Genomic DNA, 26,499 nt, shown 5'->3' with positions numbered 1-26,499 from the left:
AAAAAAAAAAAAAAGAAAAGAAAAAGAAAAAAAGAAAGTATTTGAAAATGATACCAAAAAGTGATTTTTAAAGTGATCATAATGCACTTTTAGATGGGCAGTGTGACTCAGGCCTTTAATCCCAGCACTCAGGAAGCAGAAGCAGGCAGATCATTGTTACTTTGAGGCCCACCTGGTCTACAAGATCTAGTTCTAGGACAGGCTCCAAAACTACAAAAAATCCTTTCTCAAAAAACCCAAAAAAGTACACTTTTAAGATTAAATAATATTTTCTATATTGACTTTAAAAAAGAGTAGGCTCTTCCCTAAGAGAGGGGATGTCATTAACAAGAGATAGATTGATGGTGCCGAAATACACATGTTGACTTTTGAGATCTGTAACCTGACACACAGAGTTAGGAAATGGCCTGTTTTGCAAATATCCAAGTAGACATAACTCTGTCAAGCAAGATTGATCATACCAAAAGCAATCTACAAATTGAATACAATGCTCATCAAAATCCCAGAAAAATTCTTCAAAGACTTCAAAAGAATGGTATTCAAATTCATATGAAAAAAACAAAAAACAAAAAAACACCCAGGAAAGCCAAAACAATCCTATACAATAAAAGACCTTCTGGAAGCATCACAATCCCTGACTTCAATCTTTACTACAGAGCTACAATACTGAAAACAGCCTGGTATTGCTGTAAGAACAGACAGGTGGAACAATGGAACCAAACAGAAGACCCAGATATCAACCCACACATCTTTGATCACCTGATTTTTGACAGGGAACCAAAAAAATATCAAATGGAAAAAAAGAAAGCATATTTAACAAGTGGTGCTGGCATAACTCGATATCAACATGTAGAAAAATGAAAATAGACCCATATCTATCACCATTCACAAAACTCAAGTCCAAATGGATCAAAGAACTCAACATGAAGCCAGCCACACTGAAACTTATAGAAGAGAAAGTGGGAAGTACACTTGAAGGCAATGGCACAGGGAAACACTTCCTAAATATAACCCCAGCAGCACAGACACTGAGAGAAACAATTAAATGGGACCTTCTGAAACTGAAAAGCTTCTGTAAATCAAAGGACATGGTCAACAAGACAAAATGACAGTGTACAGAATAGGAAAAGATCATCACTAACCCCACATCAGTCAGAGGTTTGATCTTTAAAATATACAAGGAACTCAAGAAATTGGACATCAAAAGAACACATCATTCAAGAAAAAATGGAGTAAAGACCTAAACAGAGAACAAAACAGAGGAATCTAAAATGGCTGAAAGACACTTAAGGAAATATTCAATATCCTTAGTTATCAGAGAAATGCAAATCAAAACAACTCTGAGACTATAACTGACACCTGAATATATGGCCAAGATCAAAAATACTGATGACAACTTATGCTGGAGAGGTTGTGGGGAAAAGGGAACATTTCTGCATGGCTGGTATGAATGCAAGCTGGTACAGCCCCTTTAGATATCAGTGTGGCAATATCTCAGAAAATTAGGAAACTACTTTTCTCACGACCCAGTAACACCACTTTGGGGTATATATCCAAAGGATGCTCAATCGTGCCACAAGGACATGTGCTCAACTATGTTCATAGCAGCTTTGTTTGTCCTAGCCAAAACCTGAAAACAACCTAAATGCTGCTCAACTGAAGAATGGATAAGAAAAATGTGGTACATTTACACCATGGAGTGCTACACAGCAGAAAAAATGATGACATCTTGAAATTTGCAGGGAAATGGATGGAACTTGCAAACATTATCTTGCATGAGGTAACCCAGACCCAAAAAGACAATTATCACATGTACTCACTCATAAGTGGTTTTAAAGCACAAAGCAAAGAAAGCCACCCTACAGACCACAAATCCCAGATCTTAGACAAAAATGAGGATGCTAAGAGAGACTTACAGAGCTCTAATCTACATGGGAAGTATAAAGTATAAAAAGACAAAATCTCCTGAGTAAACTGGGTGCATGCGGACCATGGGAGAGGGTTGAAGTGGGGAGGGAAAGGCAGGGAGTGAAGCAAAGAAAATTGTAGAGCTTAATAAATACCAATAAAAAAATCGATCATATCTGCAGAGGATAGTTGTCTAATTGCAAATTCAATGTTCCTTCAGTCAAGATAACCTTCCTAATCTGGACACCCACACAATCTGGTCTGTGTTCATTTACATGACATGAATTTACACATGCTGGGCAATTACAAACCTCTCCTGCTACCACAGTCAGGCCCTTTTTCATAGTGGTGGCTGCAACAGCTGATTGCCTATGCTGTGCCCCCTGCAGTGCACACAATAATCTATTCTTCCTATTGTGATCTGAGGACAGAAGAACTGCTCCATATGCAAATCCTTTTCCTGCTACAGCATTGGGCAGTCAACTACATGCCTCAAATGCATTATTTATTTACTGTTTTTTTTTTCTTTGAGACAAGGTATCTCTGTAGCTTTGATGACTGTCCTGGCTCTGTAGCTCTTGTAGACCAGCCTGGCTTCAGACTCACAGAGATCTGCATACATCTGCTCCCAAGTGCTTGGATTAAAGGCATGCATCACCACTGCCCAGCAAATACATAATTTTAATACTGTGAATTGGTACAGTCACTTAAGAACTTTGAGGGTGTAATATAGAGGACACTCAAGGTTGCCTAGGATAGCAACAAAGACGGACCAAATCTACCTGAGTCAACATAACAGAAGTTGACTCAGAAGCAATATTTCTATCAGTACAAAAATGCAGCTCTTCTAGAATTAATATGCCTTCCCAAGGAGAAATCACATCACACACTTAGGAGATTAAAAAGAAAAGTATCTTTAACGATGTTATGCATTGATCTCTGTCCAATGCTCAAGGGACAGAGGTTAGATAGATTGTGCATTCAATATATGCTGTTAGTCATAAGTATCCCTTAGGATAATGGTCCAGATTATACTCTGAACAATTGAAATAGAAACAGGAAACTTGCCAGTCAAAATATATAGGCAAAAATATTCTCAGAATATTTTCCTAAGTATGCCCGTGTTCTTTTACAGCAGGTCATTCTTCACTGACAGGGTTCTAAAAGCTCATTCCAGGATTGGCTCAAAAGCTTCAGAGAAACTTGAAAAACCAAAAAAAAAATGAAAAAAGAAAAATAGCATCTTGCCAGGTGGTGGTGGCTTATGCCTTTAATCCCAAGACACAGGGAGAAGAACCCTGTGCCTCTCTGTGAGTTCAAACCTAGCCTAGTCTATTACTTCCTAGGGGGAAATGAAAGAATTACATGATGTCAGCAGAAACTATGATACAATGTGACAAATTTAGGGAGAGGCTAGTCCAACAATTCTACACAAAGGGTATACCGGGTATTTTTTGAACTCTTTGCTACGTCCAGAATGGCCTTGGTACTGAGAACCATAGCTCCATATGGTGGGAAATGTTGAGTTGTCAAGATCTGAAGTAACCCCTCCACAAAGGCCTGGGCACCAGACCATTATGGGCTCTCCAATGCACAGTGCTGGTTTTAGAGAAAGAGCTCTGTTTTAGTATCAATACATCAGGTCCTTAGGGAAACTAACAGGCTTATGTCCCAGGCTGTTACTAGGTCAGCAAGAATGTCCCTCCTCCCTGCCTGAGGTCCTAAAGGAAAGCCTTGATTGATCAGGCGAGTCATTCACACGACAGTGTTTTACATTTCAAATATATGTAACCGGTAATATTGCTCTTCTGACAGAACTATGCCTCTCTCAAAAAGAAAACTGGAACTTTATGGCATGCCAGGTCTTAAGGTTGATTGTGACCTGTAATGTTCCTTGAGCAGCTTGTTAACAGGTCTATTCTTTGATAATTGGGTGGGTCTAGTGATTTTTTTTATTTTTTATTTTTTTTGGTTTTTCAAGACAGGGTTAATCTGTGGCTTTGGAGCCTGTTCTGGAACTAGCTCTTATAGATCAGGCTGGCCTTGAACTCACAGAAATCAACCGGCCTCTGCCTCAAGAGTATTGGAATTAAAGGTGTGCACCACAACCACCCAGCAGTGACTTTTTATTTTTAACTCAGTGGTGGCTTCTTTGAAATGGTTTGAGTCAAATATCTGGACAATCCTGATAAACAATGTATACCTGGGTATTCTAATCTCTACCAGCCCTCATTAGCATAGACTCACAGTTTGGCTGTTTAGACGCATTTCTCCCTCTGATAAATTCTACTTTGTGAGACTTAATTATTTTTTAAGCATTGGTCAATCTGTTGTATCACCAATTCTACTCTTCTACATTATGACACAGTAGTGGAGAGCTACACGACATGTGAGATGCCTTTGATAACGTCCACAAATTTAAATGTAAATTCAGATTATATTTAAAGCTTAAATGCAAAGTGCTCGATATTGAGAAGATACTGGAGAAACGAGGCTTCTCTGAGTTCGGCAACTTGTTTCCGTGAATGCAGGAACCCTGTTGAAGTTGACTAGGAAGGTGTTTGTACACGCACCTTCCTGCTCCCAATACTCTAAGCAGATGAAGCCACAGAGCAAAGTTATTCAGAGGCCTGCCCCTAGGTCCAGGAGTTAGCAGGGACCATGAGGGACTTCACAATACAGGCAATATGGCGGCAGGTTCCCACCCAGACCCATGGAGGTAACAACATCGTGTTTTCCGCACCTCGCCCTCTGCTCCTCCCCATCAGGAGACAGCATTCCCTCACTCACCATGTTGTGCTTCTCCATTTTCCCAAAGTTCTCAGCTCATCGTCTCCCTGCAACAGCAACTGCACCCGAGAACAGGAATCCACTGGCGCCAGCTCCTCTTCAAAGCCAAAACTGAAGGCGGCTGCCTGGAAGAGACCTGCACTGCTTCTGACTGGCAGGTCATCTGGAGTGCTGATTGGCTAGTGAGTCCTGAGTGGCTAGAGCACCACCCATAGGGGTACAGTGTGCTTAAAGAGACAGAATACTGGCTCCTGTCCATTCCACTCACCCCAATAGAGAACTTCTCCATATCTGAGAACATATGCATTTTAATAGCACTGGCCCCTGGCTACTAAAGTAATCAATGTCATCTTCTTGCACTCCTAGGAACTTCCCTTTTTCTTCCAGCACACTGTGCGACTTGTACGGTGCACTGTGCTAGGCGGGTGGAGCAATTTCCTGTCCCACAGTTGTAAGGATGCCTATAATACTAACAACTAAAGAGAGTTTTAAAGTTACAAAATGAAATATTTGTTCTGTGGTCAGGACCTCTCCCACAGCATATTTAGGTGGGATCCTAGAGGAGAAACACTTGGTTCCCAGTTTGCATGGGCTCCCCTGTCCTGAGTCCCAACATGGGATCAACCACTAGAGGGCGCTGTACTTAATAAAATGATGGATATTTTGATTTGTTTTCATTTCACCTAATTGAACTTCTATGTGCTAGCAGAGTTGCGCAATCTTAGGATTTTTTTTCTTACCAAGAAGGAAGCACAGAACACACAACAAACACTCTTAGGAGTTTATTAGAGGGGGCATGCAGAGACCTGGGAAGTTAGTGTTCAGAGACAGGGAGGAGGATGGCTCATCCAGCTTTTTAAAGCTTCCTGGTGCATGCACACAGGGGTTGACATGGCTCCATCATATGCAGATGATGGGGCTCATGCAAGCGGGCAAGGGTTTAGCTGAGTCATACGTGGTTTATGCAGGAGGGAATCTTTAACATCCCCAGGTGACTGAGGGCTTGTGTGCCCCTGCATGACCCCTAGAACCTAGAAGTACCAACCATATGTGGCTTAATCCATTGCAGTGACCACCTTACCAAGTGATGGGAAATGCCCATCATGAGCTGAATATTACTGGATCTATCAAGTTATAATGTAGGACATTTACAGCTACAACCAGTTATCAAATGGAAGTGCTATATTAGAGATCAGGACCAAGTAGGTCATGAAGACACAAGGAAGATACATGAAGAAATGGCCAACTTCCAAAGGTTTCTACTCCTGTTACTATGCCTTCTGCTGTCAAGCATACACCTATGGTCTATTCCCTATGATTGGTTGAATGAGGAAGAGATGACTAGGTAGTGGGATTTTCTGAGTTTGAGACCAGTCTGGCATACAGAATCAGTTCCACAATTACACAGAAAAATCCGGTCTTGAAATCACCAAAAAAAAAAAAAATCTGGAATCAAACAATAACTATGACCCAACTTCAATCAGCATCTTACATTCTAGCAGCAGCAATCACATATAAAGTATTTTGAAGAAAAAAAGTCTCGTTTTGGCTCTGTGCTTTGGCTCTGGCTACCAAGTTCATTCCTGTACTAGCATTAGTGCCTACGTCATTGTAATTTTGGTGAATACTTAAAATGAGCTGAGAAGTCAAACTTTGTGGGCTGAACAACTACTGGATTCTTCAATTGATCTTAGAGAAAAGGCTGAGAAGCAATCTATTGGATTCTTCAATTGCCATTGGTAAGCAGCTGTTCTTAAGTTACCTGGACCACAGCTTGTAAGATATTCTAATAAGCTCACTTTTTACATCAATGGTGAGAATCATTCTACCTGTCCTGTTCATGTAGAGAATCTTGAATACTGCAGCTGTATATTTTATTCACCTGACTATGGAGGAAGATGTGCTGGCTGACAATAGTGCTCATTAAGACATTCTTTCTAGCTCCATTATTCTCTTCATATTCAAATTTCCATGAACACTACCCTTTTTATAATTATTCATTCGCCTGGAGTTTGCTTCGAATTTAAGGAAAAAAATCCATAAACAATGGAGTCATCATCCAGCTTTCCGATGGGGGAAAGACCAATCATCTTGAGACCTGGTTCCTGCTTTTCTCCTTCCTGTTGTGTAAAATCCCCGTGAAAACCATGTAAAAAGTACCTTCCGTTCATCTGATCTCAGAGTGAAGCCACAGAACAAATATTTCATTTTGTAATTTTATTTTTATTTATTTATTTTTTGTTTTTTCGAGACAGGGTTTCTCTGTGGTTTTGGAGCCTGTCCTGGAACTGGCTCTTGTAGACCAGGCTGGTCTCGAACTCACAAAAATCTGCCTGCCTCTGCCTCCAGAGTGCTGGGAAAAAAGGCGTGCGCCACCACCGCCCGGCAGGAAGCTACTTCTTTCAAAACCTTCTACACTTGTAGTCCAAGCTTGTTAGTGTCCTTCACAAATAAGAAATCACACCTTTCAGCATCACCCCATGTGTTGCTCTTGGAAACAAGAAAGAATCAAAATTTAAGATCATGAATTTTTAGTTTATGGTCACAGTTTGTCATTGTTGCAGGCATCTATGTTATGCAGAGTTAGAAGCCCAGTGAGGAGACTGTGAGAGTTCATTGCATGGAGCTCTGAGGATTGAAGCCTGGCGTTGTTGGTTGTTTTCTTTTACTTCTTTCTCCATTGAGAACCTGCTACCCATTTATCAAATAAATCTCACCCATGGAGGCTTATTTTTTTTTGTTTTTTGTTTTTTGTTTGTTTGTTTGTTTTTTGGTTTTTCGAGACAGGGTTTCTCTGTGGTTTTTGAGCCTGTCCTGGAACTAGCTCTGTAGACCAGGCTGGTCTTGAACTCACAGAAATCCGCCTGCTCTGCCTCCCGAGTGCTGGGATTAAAGGCGTGCGCCACCACCTCCCTGCTGGCTTGTATTTTCTTATAAATGACTGACCTTGCTTTGCTTTGGCTTCTTTCAAGGATGGTTATTTTTAACTTAATTTTTTCTTTCTATCTTTTCACTCTGGCCTTCATCTTTCTCTATTCTGTATTCCCTTCTTTATTTCTGACTCCATGGTTTGCTCTGTAGGTAGGTGAATGTCTCCTGTTGTTCACTCCTTTTCTTGCCTCGTCTTCCCTTTTTTCCTTCCAGAGTTCTCCTTTCTTTTATTCTCTTTGGCTGCCAGCCCTCTCTATGCTTTCTTGTCATTCTCTTGGTCATTCAGTTCTTTTCCATATAAACCAGGTATTTTAGATAGGCAAAGTATAACAACTTCACAGAGCGAAACCTAATGCAGCATAAAAATGGCAGCACTTCTTTGCATCATTAAATCAAAAGTTCTACAGCATGAACAAGTACAACACAATTAGAAATGTTATTTCACAACACACTGGGTTGCATTTTGAGCCCAAAGATGTTAAGATACCTAAGTTATGACACAACTTCCATGGAGACCTAGCTGATCATAGTGAGTGGAAGTTACCAAAGAGAGAAATGCATGAGAAGTTGCAAGAATAGGGCCATTTAAGTCATTTGAAACTGAAGCCATACATCTGACAAGAGAGCTACAGGATTTGATGTTTATCCTGCTCTGCTCCTGTCTCTTGCCATGGTCCGATCTTCCCTCACTGTGTCTCCATTTTTCTCTTTTGGAATGTTAATGGTATTTTGTGCCATTCTATATTGGCAATATGTAACTAGTTTTCATATTTTACAAGATGTTACTGTCAAGAGACAGAAGCTTCTCAGCTTCAGGATGTGCCATTTATTATCTGCGCTACTGTGGTTTTACGAAGGAAGTGGTCTACTGTGCCCATGTATCACAGGCTACTTCCCACTTTCTCTTCTATCAGGTTCAGTGTGTTCAGATTGATATTGAGATCTTTAATCCATTGGGACTTGAGTTTTGTTAATGGTGACAAACATGGATCTCTTTTTATTCTTCTACAGGTTGTCATCCAGTTATGCCAACACCATTTGTTAAAGATGCTTTCTTTCTTCCATTGTATAATTTTAGCTTCTTTGTCAAAAATCAGGTGTTCATAGGTTTGTGGGTTAATATCTGTGTCTTCAATTCAATTCCATTGGTCAACGTCTCTGTTTTTATGCCAATGCCATGCTTATTTTGTTTTTGTTTTGTTTTTTCAAAACAGGGTTTCACTGTAGCTTTGGGGCCTGTCCTGGAACTAACTCTTGTAGACTAGGCTCATCTTGAACTCACAGAGATCCACCTGCCCTGCCTCCCAAGTGCTGGGATTAAAGGCATATGCTACCAGCACCCAGTCAATACCAAGCTTTTTTCATTGCTGTAGAGTTTGATGTTAGGAGGGTCATGCCTCTGGAAGTTCCTTTATTGTATAGGATTGTATTGGCTATCCTGGGCTTTTTGATTTTCCATATAATGTTGATTATTGTTCTATCAAGATCTGTGAAGAATTTTGTTGGGATTTTGATAGAGATTGCACTGAATCTATAGATTGCCTTTGGTAGAAATGCCATTTTACTATGTTCATCCTACCAATCCAAGAGCATGGGAGATCCTTCCATTTTCTGGTCTCCTCTTCAATTTCTTTTTTGGAAGACTTAAAGTTTTTGTCAAATAGATCTTTCACTTCCTTGGTTAGAGTTACCCCAAGATATTTTATGCTATTTGTGGCTATCGGTAAAGGTGATATTTCTCTGATTTCCCTCTCCAGTTCTTTATCTTTGTGTATAGGAGGGCTACTGATTTTTTTTAAGTTGATCTTGTATCCTGCCACATAACTTAACGTATTTATTAGCTGTAGACATTCTCTGGTAGAGTTTTGGGGGTCACTAATGTACACTATCATATCATCTGCAAATAACGAAACTTTAACTTCTTCCTTTCCAATTTGAATCCCCTTGATCTCCTCATGTTGTCTTATTGTTATTGCTAGAACTTCAAGCACCACATTGAAGAGATATGGTGAGCGTGAACAGCCTTGTCTTGATCCTGATTTTAGTGGAATGGCTTTGATTTTCTCTCCATTTAATTTGATGTTAGCTGTCAGCTTGCTGCATATTGCTTTTATTATATTCAGATATGATCCTTGTATCCCTCTTCTCTCCAAGACCTTTATCCTCAGTATGGGAGCAGGGCCTCTTGCCTGGCTCCAAGGCCCTCACAGAGAAAAAGTCCATGCATCATTCTTTGTAGGAACTTCAGTAAACATCTCTGAATTCTTTGATTTGTTCTTTCATTGATTTTATTCAATGGATACAGTGTCTTAATGTATACTTCCACCTGTCCTGAACATGATTCTATAGACTTGGCTGACATTCAAATCAGAGGAAAATATCCCCACCTCTGCTTCTGAAATTCTGAGTTTAAAGGCCTGAGTCAATACACTCAGTTTGTCTACTGTATTTTTTTTGTGATTAGTATTTCTTCATACAATTTTCTCATGGGCACTATGTCCTATTGATCTATTTCCTTTGTCGCTCTATTAATAGTTCTTTTGTGAGGTGGTATCCCATTCAAAGGGTACAGAAATGACAGAGGTGACTCTCCTATTCAATTTCCTTCTAAAGTGATTGTCTGTGTCTTGGAATATTATCAGAATTTTATGACTATGCAGTCAAAGAAGTATACATTTACAATATTGTCACCATCATGCTTTCTGTTATACATGTGACTGAAATATTTTAGAGGGCAGTGACCTATGATGATGTGCATATCAGCTTCAGTCAGGAAGACTGGAATTTGCTGGATCCTTCCCAGAAGAATCTCTACAAAGATGTGATGCTGGAGACCTACAGGAACTTCACTACTATAGGTAAAAATGAATTTTCTTCATGTTTCAAAATAAGGGGAGCCGGGCGATGGTGGCGCACGCCTTTAATCCCAGCACTCGGGAGGCAGAGGTAGGCAGATCTCTGTGAGTTTGAGACCAGCCTGGTCTACAGAGTTAGTTCCAGGACAGGCTCCAAAGCTACAGAGAAACCCTGTCTCGAAAAACCAAAAAAAAAAAAAAAAAAAAGAATCAAAATAAGGGGATAATTTTTTCTTGTTTAATGTTGTTCTTCTGTAATTTGATTTAGAAAGAATGAGTTGAATAAAACAGTCATAAGTTCTAGGGGTCCCTTGAGATAACAGCTTAAATATTGCATAATTTTCAATAACTTAACATATATTTTCTGGTATTATATTTTAGAATGCATTTGGGAAGACCATAATAGTGAAGAACATTGTCAATTTTCTAGAAGACATGAAAGGTAATTTTCATGTGCAAGCTGATAACAGATATTACTTTTTAAGGCATAGCACCATGAGAGCTTTGTTGTAGATCTGCAAATAAATTTCTTTTTGCTACTCATAATACAAAAGTATACACATTGAATTGATGATAAGTATATCTGCAAAATTTTGTACTAAACCAATAGCCCATAGTAAATCTTGTATTCCTTGTACACTTCTTGTGACTGTGCTAAGTTTAGTGAGAGAAGCAGTTAGAGTTGAATCATTGGCAGTTGTTCTGCAGAAACCTTGATATCTATACCATAAGTCTGTGAGGAACAGCAAGTTCCCTTAGAACTCCACGTGAAAATCTTTTATTTGAAATTCTTCTTTACTATGTATACCATAGGTTCCTCTTGATACAAGAATATGAGCATAGGGATATAGAGAGATGTAGCATCACACACTCTAAGAATAATTAGATAACTGATAGTCCCCAGATGGAGTATACTTGTTGAATTGGATTAAATTGTACAATTAATTGCTTTTCCACCATCACTGTTAATATATGAACAAACTCTCACTGCAACAAGCCCTATGAGTTCTAGAACTGTGCAAATACTGTTAGGTGTCCTAGTTCACATAGCATATGTAATATGATTCACAGTATAGGAGAATTCATGAATGTTAAAGCTCTGAGTTTATCCAGTTCTCTTCACCTTTGTGTAAAATATCAGAGAAAAAAGGTTCTGTGACTATAAAAAGGTAAGAAATAAAAGAAAGGCATTTGCCATTGGAGGTATCTTTCAAGTTGCAAAGCAGTGCCTAATCAAAGAGCAAAGCATGAGTTTAGACAGACTTACGAAAACATAGTATCTGATTCCTCCTTATAATTGGAACATATAATAAAATTCATAGAAATGTGTAGGCACAACAGTGTATTGAATGTGGTAAAGCTTTTACATGTGCCAATTATTCTTACAGGAGTGAGAGAATTCAAACTGGAGAGAAAACTTCAGTAAATTTTCAACGTGGTAAATTCTTGACATATGACAAGCAACTTAAATGGAATGAAAGAACACATACTGGAGAGAAACGCTATGAATGTAATCAGTGTAGGAAGGCCTTTGCACAGCATAATGCTCTTCAATACCATGGAAGATCACATACTGGAGAAAAACCCTATGAATATAATGAGTGTGGTAAAGCCTTTGCAGCTCAAAGTACTCTTCAAAACCATAAAAGAACACATACTGGAGAGAAATCCTCTGAATGTAATGAGTGTGGTAAGGCCTTTGCAGCTCACGGCACTCTTCAAAACCATAAAACAACACATACAGGAGAGAAACTGTATGAATGTAATCAGTGTGGCAAGGCCTTTGCAGTTCACAGTAATCTTCAAAACCATAAAAGAACACATACTATAGAAAAACCCTATGAATGTAATGAGTGTGGTAAGGCCTTTGCACAACACAGTAATCTTCAAAACCATAAAAGAACACATAGTGGAGAGAAACCCTATAAATGTAATCAGTGTGGGAAGGCCTTTGCACAATGCAGTAATCTTCAAAAGCATAAAAGAACACATACTGGAGAGAAACCCTATGAATGTAATGAGTGTGGTAAGGCCTTTGCATTTCACAGTAATCTGAAAAGCCATAAAAGAACACATACTGGAGAGAAACCCTATGAATGTAATGAGTGTGGTAAGGCCTTTGCAGCTCACGGCACTCTTCAAAACCATAAAACAACACATACAGGAGAGAAACTGTATGAATGTAATCAATGTGGCAATGCCTTTGCAGTTCACAGTAATCTTCAAAGCCATAAAAGAACACATACTGGAGAAAAACCCTATAAATGTAAAGAGTGTGGGAAGGCCTTTGCATCCCACAATAATCTTCAGAACCATAAAAGAACACATACTGGAGAGAAACCCTATGAATGTAATGAGTGTGGGAAGGCCTTTGCAGCTCATCGTACTCTTCAAGTACATAAAAGAATACATACTGGAGAGAAACCCTATGAATGTAATGAATGTGGTAAGGCTTTTTCACAGTACATTATTCTTCAATGCCATAAAAGAACACACACTGGAGAAAAACCATATGTATGTAATCAGTGTGGCAAGGCCTTTGCATCTCACGGTAATCTTCAAAACCATAAAAGAACACATACTGGAGAGAAACCCTATGAATGTAATCAGTGTGGAAAGGCATTTGCAGCTCGCAGTACTCTTAAAAGGCATAAAATATCTCACTCTAGATAGAAACTCTTTGAACTTAATCAGTGTGGTAAGAGCATAGCACAGCACAGTCATTTTCAAAGGCATAAAAGAACAGACAAAAAAGAGAAACCCGATGGATGTATTTCATGTGGTAAAGCACAGTACTCTTCAAAGGCTTAAAAGAACAAGAAACAGGATGAAATCAGCATGATAAAGCCTTTTCATGTCTTATTCATCTTCAAATGCATATATGTACAACTTCAGGATAGAAACCGTAAATGGAATCTATGTGGTTAATCCTTTGTCACAATAATCTCCCAATACATTAAGCAATCCATCCTGGAAAGAAACTATGAATTTAATGAGTACACTCTTCAAAAAGATTTTTTTTAAAAATCATACTGCAGTGAAACTCTCTGAATATGTCCATTATGGTAATGTTTTGCACTTTATACAGGAGTAAACCTTTTTGTGTATACATCTGATAAAGCTTGTGCAAATTACAATATCCTTTGATTACCTAAAGAAGAACCTAAGGGCTTATTCTAAATTATGTTTTAAGATCCTTACAGTCAGCTAACTAACAACATTCATTCTGTAGAAAAAAAATTCATAGTGTCAATGATCTGTTCAATATGATACCTCTTTATTTTGTTTGCAACAGCAAACTAATGAACAAAAGCTAATTCTTGAATTTATGAAATCCTATGGGTAGGAGAAAAGGCTAGTCAAACACATCCTGATCCAGAAATGAGATCTAAAATAAAACATGTTATCTCTGAATCTAGAACTGGTTATCAAAACAATTTCACCATGAAAACAGAACCAAAAAGATAAAAAGGGCCAGTGAAGAAAACACACTTTTGCTCTCAATCCAGAGCCAAAGAAACACACTCTTCCCTTGTTCAACTGAGCACCAAAGCAACGAATCTCTGAGCACAGAATTCTGCCCATGTCTCAGCTTGTTCAAACTCAGGGACTGAAATCTGACAAATTTCCACCTTCAAAATCTCCTTAGATCTGGTTTTAAGAAGCCCTGTATGATTCATATTGCTCATTCAGTTAGCAGCTGTTTCTTTCCACCCTGGCAGAGGCAGTCACAAATAAATCTCCCAAATAAATCTGACTGAGGTTTCTGTGAAGAACTTCTTTCACTGAAATGGATCAGAAACTCCCTAGTAGAGTTGAATTGAGACATAATTGATACTTCTACTTGAAAGGCATTTAGCCCAGAGGAGCACAGCAGCAATGGACACCTCTTTTGAGGCACTACGTTAGGGGAGTGGAGCAGATCAGTAACAGGCATTTCTGCTGGGAAACTCTCTTAGAAGAATGGAGCAGATCCCAGCTTTGATGGCTCTCTCTCAGAGAGGAACATCATTGCCTCATCTAGTTTGGTGCCCTTCTCTTCACAACTGTAGGTGTTGCCTGACTTCAGGGAATAAGGGTACCTTTCCCTTCAGAACTGTAACTCTTGAGTTGTGAATTTGAATGATAATGTAACTCTTTTAGATTTTATACTTCTTCAATTGCAAGACCTAAGTAATTAAGGTATAAGGATTTATGGATGGGTACTTGGGTCTTTTGTTTTGTTTTTCAAGACAAGGATTCGTTGTAGCTTTGAGCCTGTCCTGGAACTAACTAGTGTTGTAAATGTTTTAAATTCTATTTAGCTCACTTTTAAGTCTGAGGTAGGAACAAACTCAGAATGAAGAAGTTCATATTCATGAAAAAAATGTTAATGGCTTTAAACATCACAGATTTCTTTAGATTCAAGAAAAATAATTTTTTATCATAGCCTTGCAAGAAGTAAATTACATACCATGTTCATTCAAAACTGATAGAGGAGATAATTGCATTGTGGTTTCTATTTTTAAGCATTTGAGGTAGTCACTAGAGTGTGCTGTACGTGTGGCAAATCCATTTAGTGAAGTTTAATTTGTAGACTTTATAATTCCTTCTATGACTTTTTTCATGTTCTGTTGTGCCTGTACCTTGTGATAGGTATTTCTGCTGTAATGTATGTAATGGAGCCCTTATCATATAATTTTTCTCAATGGTTATTGAAATATCAGGCCACATTTAAGCATACTTTCATAAAACAGTGGTGATTTATCTTTCTGGTTTGATTTTTTTCTTTTCACAAGCATTTCATTGAAATTTTGTTGTTTGATATCCATCTTATATTGGATATCAGTAATGATTCAGGGATACATTTGAACTCATGAGTACAAGTCCAAGGGTAGATGATGAACTACCAATGTGCTGTTTTTTCAAGAGAATTTAACAATGTTAATTTTAAAATGACTGATAAAAATTATAAGAAACATTAAATACCCCATGTGTGTATTCAAAGAAGTATTTTCATTTATCTGATATGGATGTAATAATTTATAAGAATCAGCAAACATCTGTGTATGTAATTCCATAGCTTGAGGTTCTATAGGAATTGAGGTAAGATTTCTAGTCTTGCTCCCAACAGTGCTTTCCCACTGAACCATTTCAGTGGTGCTCAAGTTCAATTTGAATAAATATTACACTAGTAAAATATGTTCATTTTGAGGAGTAGACCTTTATTTATAAAACTTTTTCAGAACCAAAATTATACACCAGGAAATTGCCTCATTTAGTAAAGATCATTGCTGCTAAGTCTGATGACCTGGGATCTATCTCTGGGTTATGCACAATACCTTTACAAGTTTTCTCATATTTCTTTACTTTAGCAGTTACCCATAGACACTCCTCCAACAGCTCATTCATTCATGAATAATTTTTAAACCCAAAGAAGTGCCATTGAGGTCATTTGTAGGCAAATATCTCCATAGGTTTAATCACTAGAATTCACAAAGTGGAAGTAGATCATAGACCCCTGTTAGCTTTCCTGTCAGTGCTACATACACATCATGGCACAGGTGCATTCACACAAACACACTCCAAACAATTTTATTTTATTTATTTTATTTTATGTTATTTTTTTTTCGTTTTTTGAGACAGGGGTTCTCAGTGGTTTGGAGCCTGTCCGGAAACTAGCTCTTATAGACCAGGCTGGTCTCGAACTCACAGAGATCTGCCTGCCTCTACTTCCTGAGTGCTGGGATTAAAGGCCTGCGCCACCACCGTCTGGCTCCAAACAATTTTAAACAATGCAAAGAAAGTAACAAATTACTGAGACCATATGAAATAATTTGGCCATTTAAATTATAGAACTGCAAGAAACATTGCTATTCATCAAAACAAAGATGCTCCATTTTATATCTTATTATTTCTTTCTCTGATTCAATTCAATTAAAATTTAAATTCAGTGCATTTAAAAAAAATTTCAACTGGACATAGAATTGTATGGCTATAATTACAACATACAGGTGTGTGGGCTGGGCTGATCTCAGTGAGGCCAGCATATTCCCCAAAATAAATTCCTGGCATCCATGGCTATGTGGAGGTAACCTGTCTTAGAAATAAAAAAACCCTTAAATTATGGATCTTATGTTCATAAAATATGAGTGGTTCTTGGTTGGCCAGGAAGTACAACCACCTTGTTTTCATTTATTGGTGGCACCAACTATTGGTGACAGTAAAAATAAAATCACTTGTATGCTTACACATAACAAATTTCTCTTATCCCGACTTTTGTTTATAGACCACAATTAACCATCATGCACTTAACTAATTCATCATTCTGAACTATCAATCAATCAGATACAATTAAAAACGGGAGACAGAGCATTCCACAGTAGAAGTCAGCAAACATATCTTTGGCTCCAGAACTTTGTGGTAAATTTTTATAGGGTCTAGTGTGTGGTAATCAAGTAGATCAGTGGTACTGACTAAGAAAGGACATTTCTGGGAAGGAGTTGGAGGTAATTCCCAGTAATGCTGCCCAGAAATTATTCAAGATGCCGTCATGTTGAATAACAGACCAGACATGGGCTGGAGCCACAAACAAATGCATGACCTTGATACCTGTGGCTGTCTGTCATAGAGAATTAAATCAGGGCTCCACACATTTTTTTGATTTACAGAAATACAGGGAAAGTGGCCAGCAGGTGTATGACCTGAGCCCTCAGGTCAGATAGAGAAAGAAGACACACAAATAGTAAACTTAGGGTCTCTTAAGAGAGCTGCTTGATTTGTTGCTAATGCTGAGTCATGAAGCCCTTGGTTGAAGGAGGCAAGCTTCTGGTCACTGCTAACAAGCATAGCCCACCAAAGAAAAGGCAGTTACAAAGACGTTGCATTTGACTATGTTTTTGGGTGTTCAGAATTTTTTCCATATTATTTCAGATTTTTTGTGAAAGTTTTGGCAACACATTGGAATGCCATTTGTGAACAGACTTTTTTTCCTAACTAGCAGCTCAAGATTACCAAACAGAGGCTTTTAAGATTTTAAGAATTGAAAATGTTTACCCAAAGATCATAGTTATTACTAGCCTGCTCTTACATTTTAAGTTAACCCATATTCCCCATTTAGTGTCTTCCACTGGTAGAACATTTATCAGCATGGCACATTCATGTCTTCCTCCCTCTGCCTCATGCCCAGCTTCTGGCCAGTCAGTGTTTTATTAAACCCATTTGAGTGACAAATCATTGGAGTACACAAGAGAATTATTCCAACATAGATGTTACTTAGAAATGGGATTTAGTTTACCAAAAACCTTGGTACTCATGGAACTGTGACTTCATTTTTATGTAAAACCAACTCAATGGCTGGGAAAGTTCATGTTACAAATATAAATAAGCATACACAAACATTTAGAAAGCTACACAAAGTTAGTATTGATTTGTATGTATATTTGTAGGTGCAAGTGTATATCTGTGTGGAGATGTATGTATGTGTATGATTCTGTATGTGTGTATGATGAGGAAGCTCTATTAAACAATCATGCCTAGTTAAGACATGGCTACCTGGAATCCAGGGACTTACCAGGTGCTCACTCTCTGCATAATTCTCACCGACACAGAGGATGTTGGACTCCCCATTCTTGTGGTGTGAGTTTCCCATTGTAACCATTAAAAATATAATTGTTATCCTTAAGCTGGCCTGGTTATTTATCATATCGAGCTAATTCACAACATGCATGTTTATATGTGTGGAATACAAGAGAAAATCTGGTGTTATTCCTCTGATTTTCCCAAACTTATTTGTTATTTCTTTTGAGATAGAGTCTCTGATTACTCTGTGACTTTCCAAGTAGACTAGGCTAGCTGGCCAACAAGCCCTATGTAGCCAATATTCTCTGTGTCCCAGTACAGTATTAAAAGTCCTTGTGACCATACTTTTTTTTTCTTTTTCTCTTCAGCATGGATTCTGGGCCTCAAATTGATTTCCTTAAGCTTACAAGGCAGGCTCACCTGTCTTCTCATCCCCACACAACTTCAGGTTTTTTGTCCTCTCTCTTTGGTTTTGGTTTAGTTTTTTGAAACATTTTCATGTAGCCATGGCTAGGTGCCTTTAAACAAACCTATAATACCAGTGTTTATGAGGCTGAGGCAAGATGTTGATAAACTTGATGTCAGCCTGTGCTACACTTATGACCCAGTACCAAGTAAATAAATAGATACTACTCGTTAGTATTGCCCTCTTCAGTGTCTCCTCAGTCCAGCATCAGGAGTGCCATTTTAGTTACCAATTAAGATTGCATCAATCTGCTGCCTGACATCCATAAATGGCTCCGCATTCCTCTCGAGATGATGAAGATGCTCATCAGCAGGGCCTCACTGCTGTCTGCCTGACTCCCTAGCTCCCAGTTTCTCCCCACTCTTTCATAGTCAATGCAATAAATAACCAAATGTGTCTTTCAATCTTACCGATACTCAGGATGTGACATATCAAACCATGAGCCTCATGGTAAAATATAAAATAATGCAAATGGGTTCATTTAAGATGCAAGTACTAGGTTGGAATAAACCTGAGCTGTTGGCAAAATAGTGTTGTAATTAACAATGTTTTATGTGATTATTCAGGTTTGGGTGGTCAGGAAACACAAGTGCACTCTCCGTTTACACATCATCCACACCATAGTGAGCTAGGCCTGAGCTCTAACAGTGGTCTGCTGTTGTGGAATATTATTTTCACTGTGTAAAGGTGTGCTACAATTTTCTACTACTTTGTAAAATGATGCAAACATGATACAGTTTTTGATTAAAGGGGATTAACCTGGGGTCAAGGGGCTTTACAGCAATCAATGGACAAGACGTTGTAGGGAGAAGCTAAGAGTAGCAAGTGATCTTAAGCGGGCTGAGTAGAAGGACAGCACATTTTGGAAGGAGCACGCAATGAGAACATATTAGGTTGCTATTCAATGTCTTTGAATACTTCACCTCAACTTTTAAGTCCTGTGTTCTATAGAAGGATAGAGACTTAGATATGTAGTTCCTTACTCGCTTTCATAGCATCCCCTATCTCATGTCTCTATGAGTGTGAGGCTGGAGACCAAGGGCCGAACTGCTGCTGGTAAATGTGGAGTTGCAATCATGGGTTGAGACAGCAGTTGCTTGAGGTACAGTCACTGGATTAAATGCAAAACATCAGTCTGGGGAACTGGAGAGATGGTTCAGAGGTTAAGAGCACTGACTGCTCTTCCGGAAGTCCTGAGTTCAATTCCCAGCGGAGACATGGTGGCTCACAACTATCTGTAATAAGACTGGTGCCCTCATATGGCTAGCAAGGAGACAGACAGAACACTGCATACACAATAAATAAATAAATAAATCTTAAAAACAGAAAACAAAAATCAATTAAAAATTGCAAACTTGATGCTCAAGTAGAACAGAAATTTTTAAATAAATTTCTGTGGAGTACAATGTTGAAATGCAACAGATAGAAAACATTTTTAAAGAAATATTGGATTCTTGGAAATTATCATGATGTAATCAATGGGAGGGGAAATATGCAGACCATAAAACATTGTATTAACTTCGGTCCTAATCTTATTTTTTTAATTATTATCCTATGGATATATGTTAAGTCTAGAAAATTCTGGAAAATTGTGCTGAGATACTAATAGTTGCTTCCTTTCTGGGCAATGTGGTTACAGATAACTACTCTTCTTTTCACCCTTTTAGTAATGTTAGATATTTCTAAATAAATATGACCTTGGACCAGAGAAATGATGATATTCTTTTTAAGAAGGCAGGGGACACCTTGTTCCAAACAGATGGGCTCCATGAGTAAGTGATGGAGATGGTGATGCAAGCACAGCCATGTGGAAATATAGACAGAGAGGGTCAAAAATAAATCATGAATATTGACAGGGATGAATAAAATAGTTGGGAGAAGGACATATGTGGGATAGAATATGGGATTTACCTATACTATTCGCCATCCTAGAAAAGGGTGAGGAAGAAGGAAGACTGTGGGCTTCAGGAGATTTCTTGGATGGGTAGAGATGCTACTGCCATCTACTGTGGTGCAAAAAATATGTGCAACACAGGTAGCCTGTGCTGGGGAACTCCTGCAGTCAATAGCCTTTAAGATACCTGCCCACCTTGGGCATCATCTCATGTACGATAAATACAGACAAAGCCTCTTGGCTGTTGGATTTGGTTCCCATTCCCATTGCTCACAGAAGGCTCTGGACTAGTATTCTTTCTGTTAGTTTATTTCCAGATGAGTAAACCTTTGTTATCTCTGTTCTGGACTATTTAGGAACTCTTTGTACAACAACAAATTGGTGACCATATGGCCAGAATCCTCACTATTGCTGGGTCTCTCCTGCAGCCTTCCCCCACCACACACAGCTGAACTACTTCTCTGCAACTTAACCACCTCCCCTCTGGCACACAGCTGCACACCATTGTGTTGGCCTCCTGGAAGACAGCTTTACAATTTCCTTCCTCCTATGCCCAAGTGGCTTAGTCCTTCCTACTAAGTGGCTGACTTACTGCTGCTCGTGGCTTTTGGCTGAAACTCCTCTGCAGCTTCCAGCTTCTCTGGATTCTGCCAGCCCTACTCTGATTAGGCTGAGATCTGACTCTGGGAGGAGGGGCGGCTCCAGCTTGCATTTTAGATCAGCAAATGCCTGACCCAAGCTTTGTTCTGTAACCTCATAGCTCACAGCTGTCTGTAGGCTCTATGTTCCTTGATAGTCTGCCCAAAACAAACCTGTATGGGGATATGCTGTTCTTAAGTACTTAGCTAAATTTTGTTGTGATTTGTTTTTGTTAAGATTGATAGAGCATTGTATTTTTTTATTTTTTTTTAATTTATTGAAGCCGGGCAGTGGTGGCGCACGCCTTTAATCCCAGCACTCGGGAGGCAAAGGCAGGCGGATCTCTGTGAGTTCAAGTCCAGCCTGGTCTACAAGAGCTAGTTTCAGGACAGGAACCAAAAGCTACGGAGAGGGCTGGAGAGATGGCTCAGAGGTTAAGAGCACTGGCTGCTCTTCCAGAGGTCCTGAGTTCAATTCCCAGCAACCACATGGTGGCTCACAACCATCTGTACTGACATCTGGTGCCCTCCTCTGGCATGTGGGCAGAGGCAGAATGTTGTATACATAATAAATAAATAAATCTTTAAAAAAAACAAAAACAAAAGCTACGGAGAAACCCTGTCTCAAAATCAATCAATCAATCAATAAATCAATAATTTATTGATTGTTAGATTTAAAATTTCCACCTCCTCCCATCCTCCCATTTCCCTCCCACTCCCTCTCCCCCTCACTCTCCAGGCCTAAGAGAAGTCAGGATGCCCTTTCTTTTCTTTTTTTTTTTTATGAATGAGGCAATTTATTAACCCAGCATCCTTTGTCCTAATGCTTCTTGTTGGCAGCTGCCACCTGGTCCGGCAATCCTGTCCAGATCTCTCTGTCCCTGAGGTGTTACCTTGCGGGCCCCCGTCCTGGTCCTTTTCCAGCATTTTCAGTCCCTCCAGGGCTTGGAGAACGCGGCGGGCCACACTTTTGGAGCCTCTACTGAAGTGGCTGGGCCTGATACCATTTCTCTGCCGTCCTCCATAGATCTTGGTCATGGAGCCAACCCCGGCACCACCACACAGGTACAGGTGCGGTGCTGTAGAGGCAGCTCATGTGTAGAACTAGTTCTCATTATAGGGGCAAGCTCTTTATGTTTGGCCAAATTGACTGTGTCCACCCATTCAGGGACTTTCAGCTTCCCGGACTTTTTGAGGAAGGCTTCCAGAGCTCTGACGAACTCCTGCTGGTTAACATCTTTTACAGTAACTCCAGGCATTGTGCGGCCTCCGCGCTGCTAGCCAGGGGAAAGGGCAGGATGCCCTTTCTTGTGGGAAGTCCAAGGCCCCCCTCTCCATCCTAGGAAGGTGTGCATCCAAACAGACTAGGCTCCCAAAAAGTCAGTAATGCAGTAGAATCAAAATCCAGTGTCATTATCATTGGCTTCTCAGTCCACCCTCATTATCAGCCACATCCAGAGAGTCTGGTTTGATAACATGCTTGTCCAGACGCAGTTCAGCTGGCCTTGATGAGCTCCCACTCGATTGGTTCGAGAGTCTCCATGGGTGGACGCACCCCTCGTGGCCCTGCCTTCCTTTCTTATATTCTCCCTCCTTCTGCTCTTCATCTGTGCCTTGGCGGCTCAGTCCAGTGCTCCAATGTGGGTCTCTGGCTCTATCTCCATCCATCACCCGATGAAGGTTCTATGATGATATTCAGGATATTCATCAGTGTGGCTATAGGACAAGGACAGTTCAGGCACCCTTTCCTCTACTGATCAAAGACCTAGCTAGGGACATCGCCTTGGACACCTGGGAAGCCCTCTAGAGCCAAGTCTCTTGCCAACCCTAAAATGGCTCCCTTAATTAAGATATCTTCTTCCCTGCTCCCATATCCACCCTTCCTCCATCTAAACCCTCCCAGCCCCCCAAAATCTCCCCTTCTCCCTTATTTCTACCCTCTCTCCTTCCTTCCACTCCAACTCCATCCCCATGCTCCCAACTTTTGCTTGGTGATCTTATCTGCTTACAATTTCCAGGAGGATCTATATATTTTTCTTTGGGTTCACCTTGTTATTTAGCTTCTCTAGGATCATGAACTATAGGGTCAATGATCTTTGTTCATGGCTAGAATCCACTAATGAGGTAGTACATACCATATTCATCTTTTTGGGTCCTCTCACCACATAATAATCAAAACACTAAACATACAGAGTAAAGAAAGAATATTAAGAGCTGTAAAGGAGGGGGCTGGAGAGATGGCTCAGTTGTTAAGAGCATTGCCTGCCCTTCCAAAAGTCCTCAGTTCAATGCCCAGCAACCTCATGGTGGCTCACAACCATCTTAAAGAGGTCTGGCACCCTCTTCTGGCCTTCATAGGGACAATGGGGGAGTGTTAAAGGGGGTAGGGAAAAGACAGGAAGGGAAGTAAAGAGCAATGTAGAACTCAAAATTCAATAAAAATGCATTCCTAAAAATATCATCTAGTCATAAAAATATTAGAAACCCCAGTAGCACAGACAATGATAGCAACAATGAATACATGGGACCTCCAGAAACTGAGAAGCTTCTGTAAAGCAAATGATACTCTCATTAAGACAAAAAGGCATCCTACTGGATGGGAGAAGATCTTCACCAACCCCATATTAGACAAAGGACTGATCTCCAAAATATATAATGAACTCAAGAAACTAGACACTAACCGGGCAATGGTGGTGCATGCCTTTAATCCCAGCACATGGGAGGCAGAGGCCGGTGGATCTCTGTGAGTTCAAGACCAGCCTGGTCTACAGAGCTAGTTCCAGGACAGGATCCAAAGCCAAAGAGAAATCCTGTCTTGAACTCCCCCCCAAAAAAAACTAGACAATAAATTCTAATTAACCCAATTTAAAAATGGGGAGCTGAACTGAACAGAGAATTCTCAACAGAAGATGTTCAAATGGCCAAAAGAAACTTAAGGTCATGTTCAACTTCCTTAGTGATCATGGAAATGCAAATCAAAACCACTTTGAGATACCATCTTACACCTGTCAGAATGGCTAAAATCAAAAACACCAATGATAGCCTTTGCTTGAAAGGATGTTGAGTAAGGGGAACGCTCACTCATCCACTGCTGGTGGGAATGCAAACTTGTGCAACCATTTTGAAAATCAGTGTGGTGGTTTCTCAGGAAATTCAGAATCAACCTACCTCAGGATCCAGCCATACCACTCTTGGGAATGTACCCAAGAGATGCCCAATCATACTACAAAACCATTTGTTTGACTATGTTTATAGCAGCACTATTTGTAATAACTAGAACCTGGAAATAAGCTAGATGTCCCTCAATGGAAGAGTGGATAAAGTGTGGAATATATATATATATATATATATATATATATATATATATATATATATATATATATATATATATGAGTACTACTTAGTGGTAAATAAATGACATCTTGAATTTTGCATGCAAATGGATGGAAATAGAAAACACTATCCTGGGTGAGATAACCCAGACCCAACAAAATTAATTTGGTACGTACTCACTCATTTGTGGACTCTAGCCATAAACAAAGGATACTAAGCCTATAGTTCACAAGCCTAGAGAAGCCAAATAACAAGGTGAACCCAAAGAAAAACATATATAAGTCCTTCTGGAAATTGGAAGCAAAAAAGATTTCTGGGAAATAGTTGTGAGCATGGTGGTGGGAGCAGGGGTGGGGGTGAAGTTGGGGGAAGGGGAAAGGGGAAGAGAGAAGGGAGAAGGGAAGGACTGGCAAGAGCTTGGGGGAGGGGGGATGGAGATGGAGGAAGGGCTGATATAGGAGCAGGGAAGAAGATAACTACATTAAGGAATGCATTTTAGGGTTGGCAAGAGACTTGCCTCTAGAGGAGATCCCAGGTGTTCATGGGGATGTCCCCAGCTAGGTTTTGGACAGCAGAGGCAAAGGTGCCTGAACTGTCCTTGCCCCACTATCACACTGATGTGAGATCAGAAACTCACACTGATCCCAAATATCACCATAGAATCTTCCTTGGGCTGCGACGGATGGAGATAGAGACAGAGACCCTAATCAGAACAACGGACTGAGCTCCCAAGGTCCAGTTGAAGGGCAGAAGGAGGGAGAACATGAGCAAAGAAGTCAGGACCTCGAGGGTTTGGTCCACCCACTGAGACAGTGTGCCTGTTCTAATGGGAGCTCACCAAATCCAGGTGGACCGGGTATGAATGAGCACGTGATCAAACCTTACTCTCTGAATGTGGCTGACAATGGGGGCTGACTGAGAAGCCATTGTTAAAGGCACTGGGACTTGTTTTATGGCATGTTCTGGCTTTTTGGGACCCTAGTCTATTTGGATGCACAGCTCCCTAGGCCTGGATGTCGGGGGGGGGGGATGGGGGAGAGGGCCTTGGACTTCCCACACGACAGGGTTCCCTGCCCTCTCTCAAGCAGGGAGAGGGAGGGAGGAGGTAGATTGGGGAGTGGGAAGGGATTTGCTGCAGCCTCAAGGCCATGGCTTGCACTGTTCTCACTATCTGGAATATTTTCATTTTTCCTACACTTGTAGTTGATCTGTCTCTTCTGGTTCTGTTTGCACACACCACATGCTTTCTGTCTCAGGAAGGGGGCAGCTACTGACCTATAAGCCTGTGAGTGAGCCCACCCCCAGAGAGATAATCTGTTAGGTGCTTTGTATGGGCTACAGCTTTAGATGTCTCCTTTGTATTTACATCTCTACTTCAGAATCAGAAATGGTTTTAGAATTAGACAGTGTCAATCCTTCTCTAAATCCAAGCAGAACGTTAAAAGAATAACTCTAAACTTCTGTCTCATATCAACAGCCTTCTGCTATGGGACAGAAAGAAGATAGATTTTAAAGGAACATTTTACTTTCCTTCATGCTCATTTTGTCTATATCTTATATTTCACTAAAAATATGTCTACATGAATAATATTTACATTTTCAACAATGAACAGCTTCCAAGAAGAAGACATTGGAGCTCCACAATGTCTCTACCTGATTGATATGAATGCATGATGCTAATAGCACTATGAGACCGACTTATGGGTACAAGCTGCAGATATGGTGCACCTTCTTACAATGTTCTGGCCACAATTCCAAATAAGAACTTCAGAACAACCCTATCAAATACTTAGAAATCATTTTACTTTTATAATATCACATAGAAAGAACATCGCCCCCATGACATCTGGAAGCAATTCTAGAAGATGCCATCCCCTCTCCCAACAAAGTTTGTCTCCATGGTCAGGGACAACATTTAAGAGTTGATTATTACTCATATAGGGTTGGGTTAAATTATGTATACCCAGAGATCTCAAAAAAAGATGGAAAATTGAATGGGATAATAGGTAGATTACTTACTCACACTACTAATAATAGTTTGTAATAGAAGGAATACTTGTGAACTATTATTTATGGATAATTTACATTGGTATAGACTTTGATACAAATTCAAATTATACATAT

The 26,499-nt window shown here is 39.8% G+C and overlaps 1 protein-coding gene and 1 pseudogene across 1 annotated transcript in view; one reads left to right on the top strand and one right to left on the bottom strand.

Annotated features, from left to right (window-relative positions):
* The window catches only part of LOC142840053 (uncharacterized), a 119,820-nt gene extending 106,663 nt beyond the window's left edge, over positions 1–13,157 (top strand). The window contains exons 3-4 of the mRNA XM_075956533.1: positions 12,348–12,599; positions 12,768–13,157. Coding sequence (XP_075812648.1) covers positions 12,348–12,599; positions 12,768–13,157 — 642 coding nt within the window. The remainder of the gene's footprint in view (positions 1–12,347; positions 12,600–12,767) is intronic.
* An 8,664-nt stretch (positions 13,158–21,821) lies between these two features.
* Positions 21,822–22,312, bottom strand: LOC142839906 (small ribosomal subunit protein eS19 pseudogene; annotated as a pseudogene).
* Positions 22,313–26,499: the final 4,187 nt, after the last annotated feature.

This window comes from Microtus pennsylvanicus, chromosome 22, assembly GCF_037038515.1.
Source record: "Microtus pennsylvanicus isolate mMicPen1 chromosome 22, mMicPen1.hap1, whole genome shotgun sequence".
Taxonomy (NCBI): Eukaryota; Metazoa; Chordata; class Mammalia; order Rodentia; family Cricetidae; genus Microtus; species Microtus pennsylvanicus.
The sequence above is the reverse complement of the archived record's forward strand: the minus strand, read 5'-3'. Positions and strand labels throughout refer to the sequence as shown.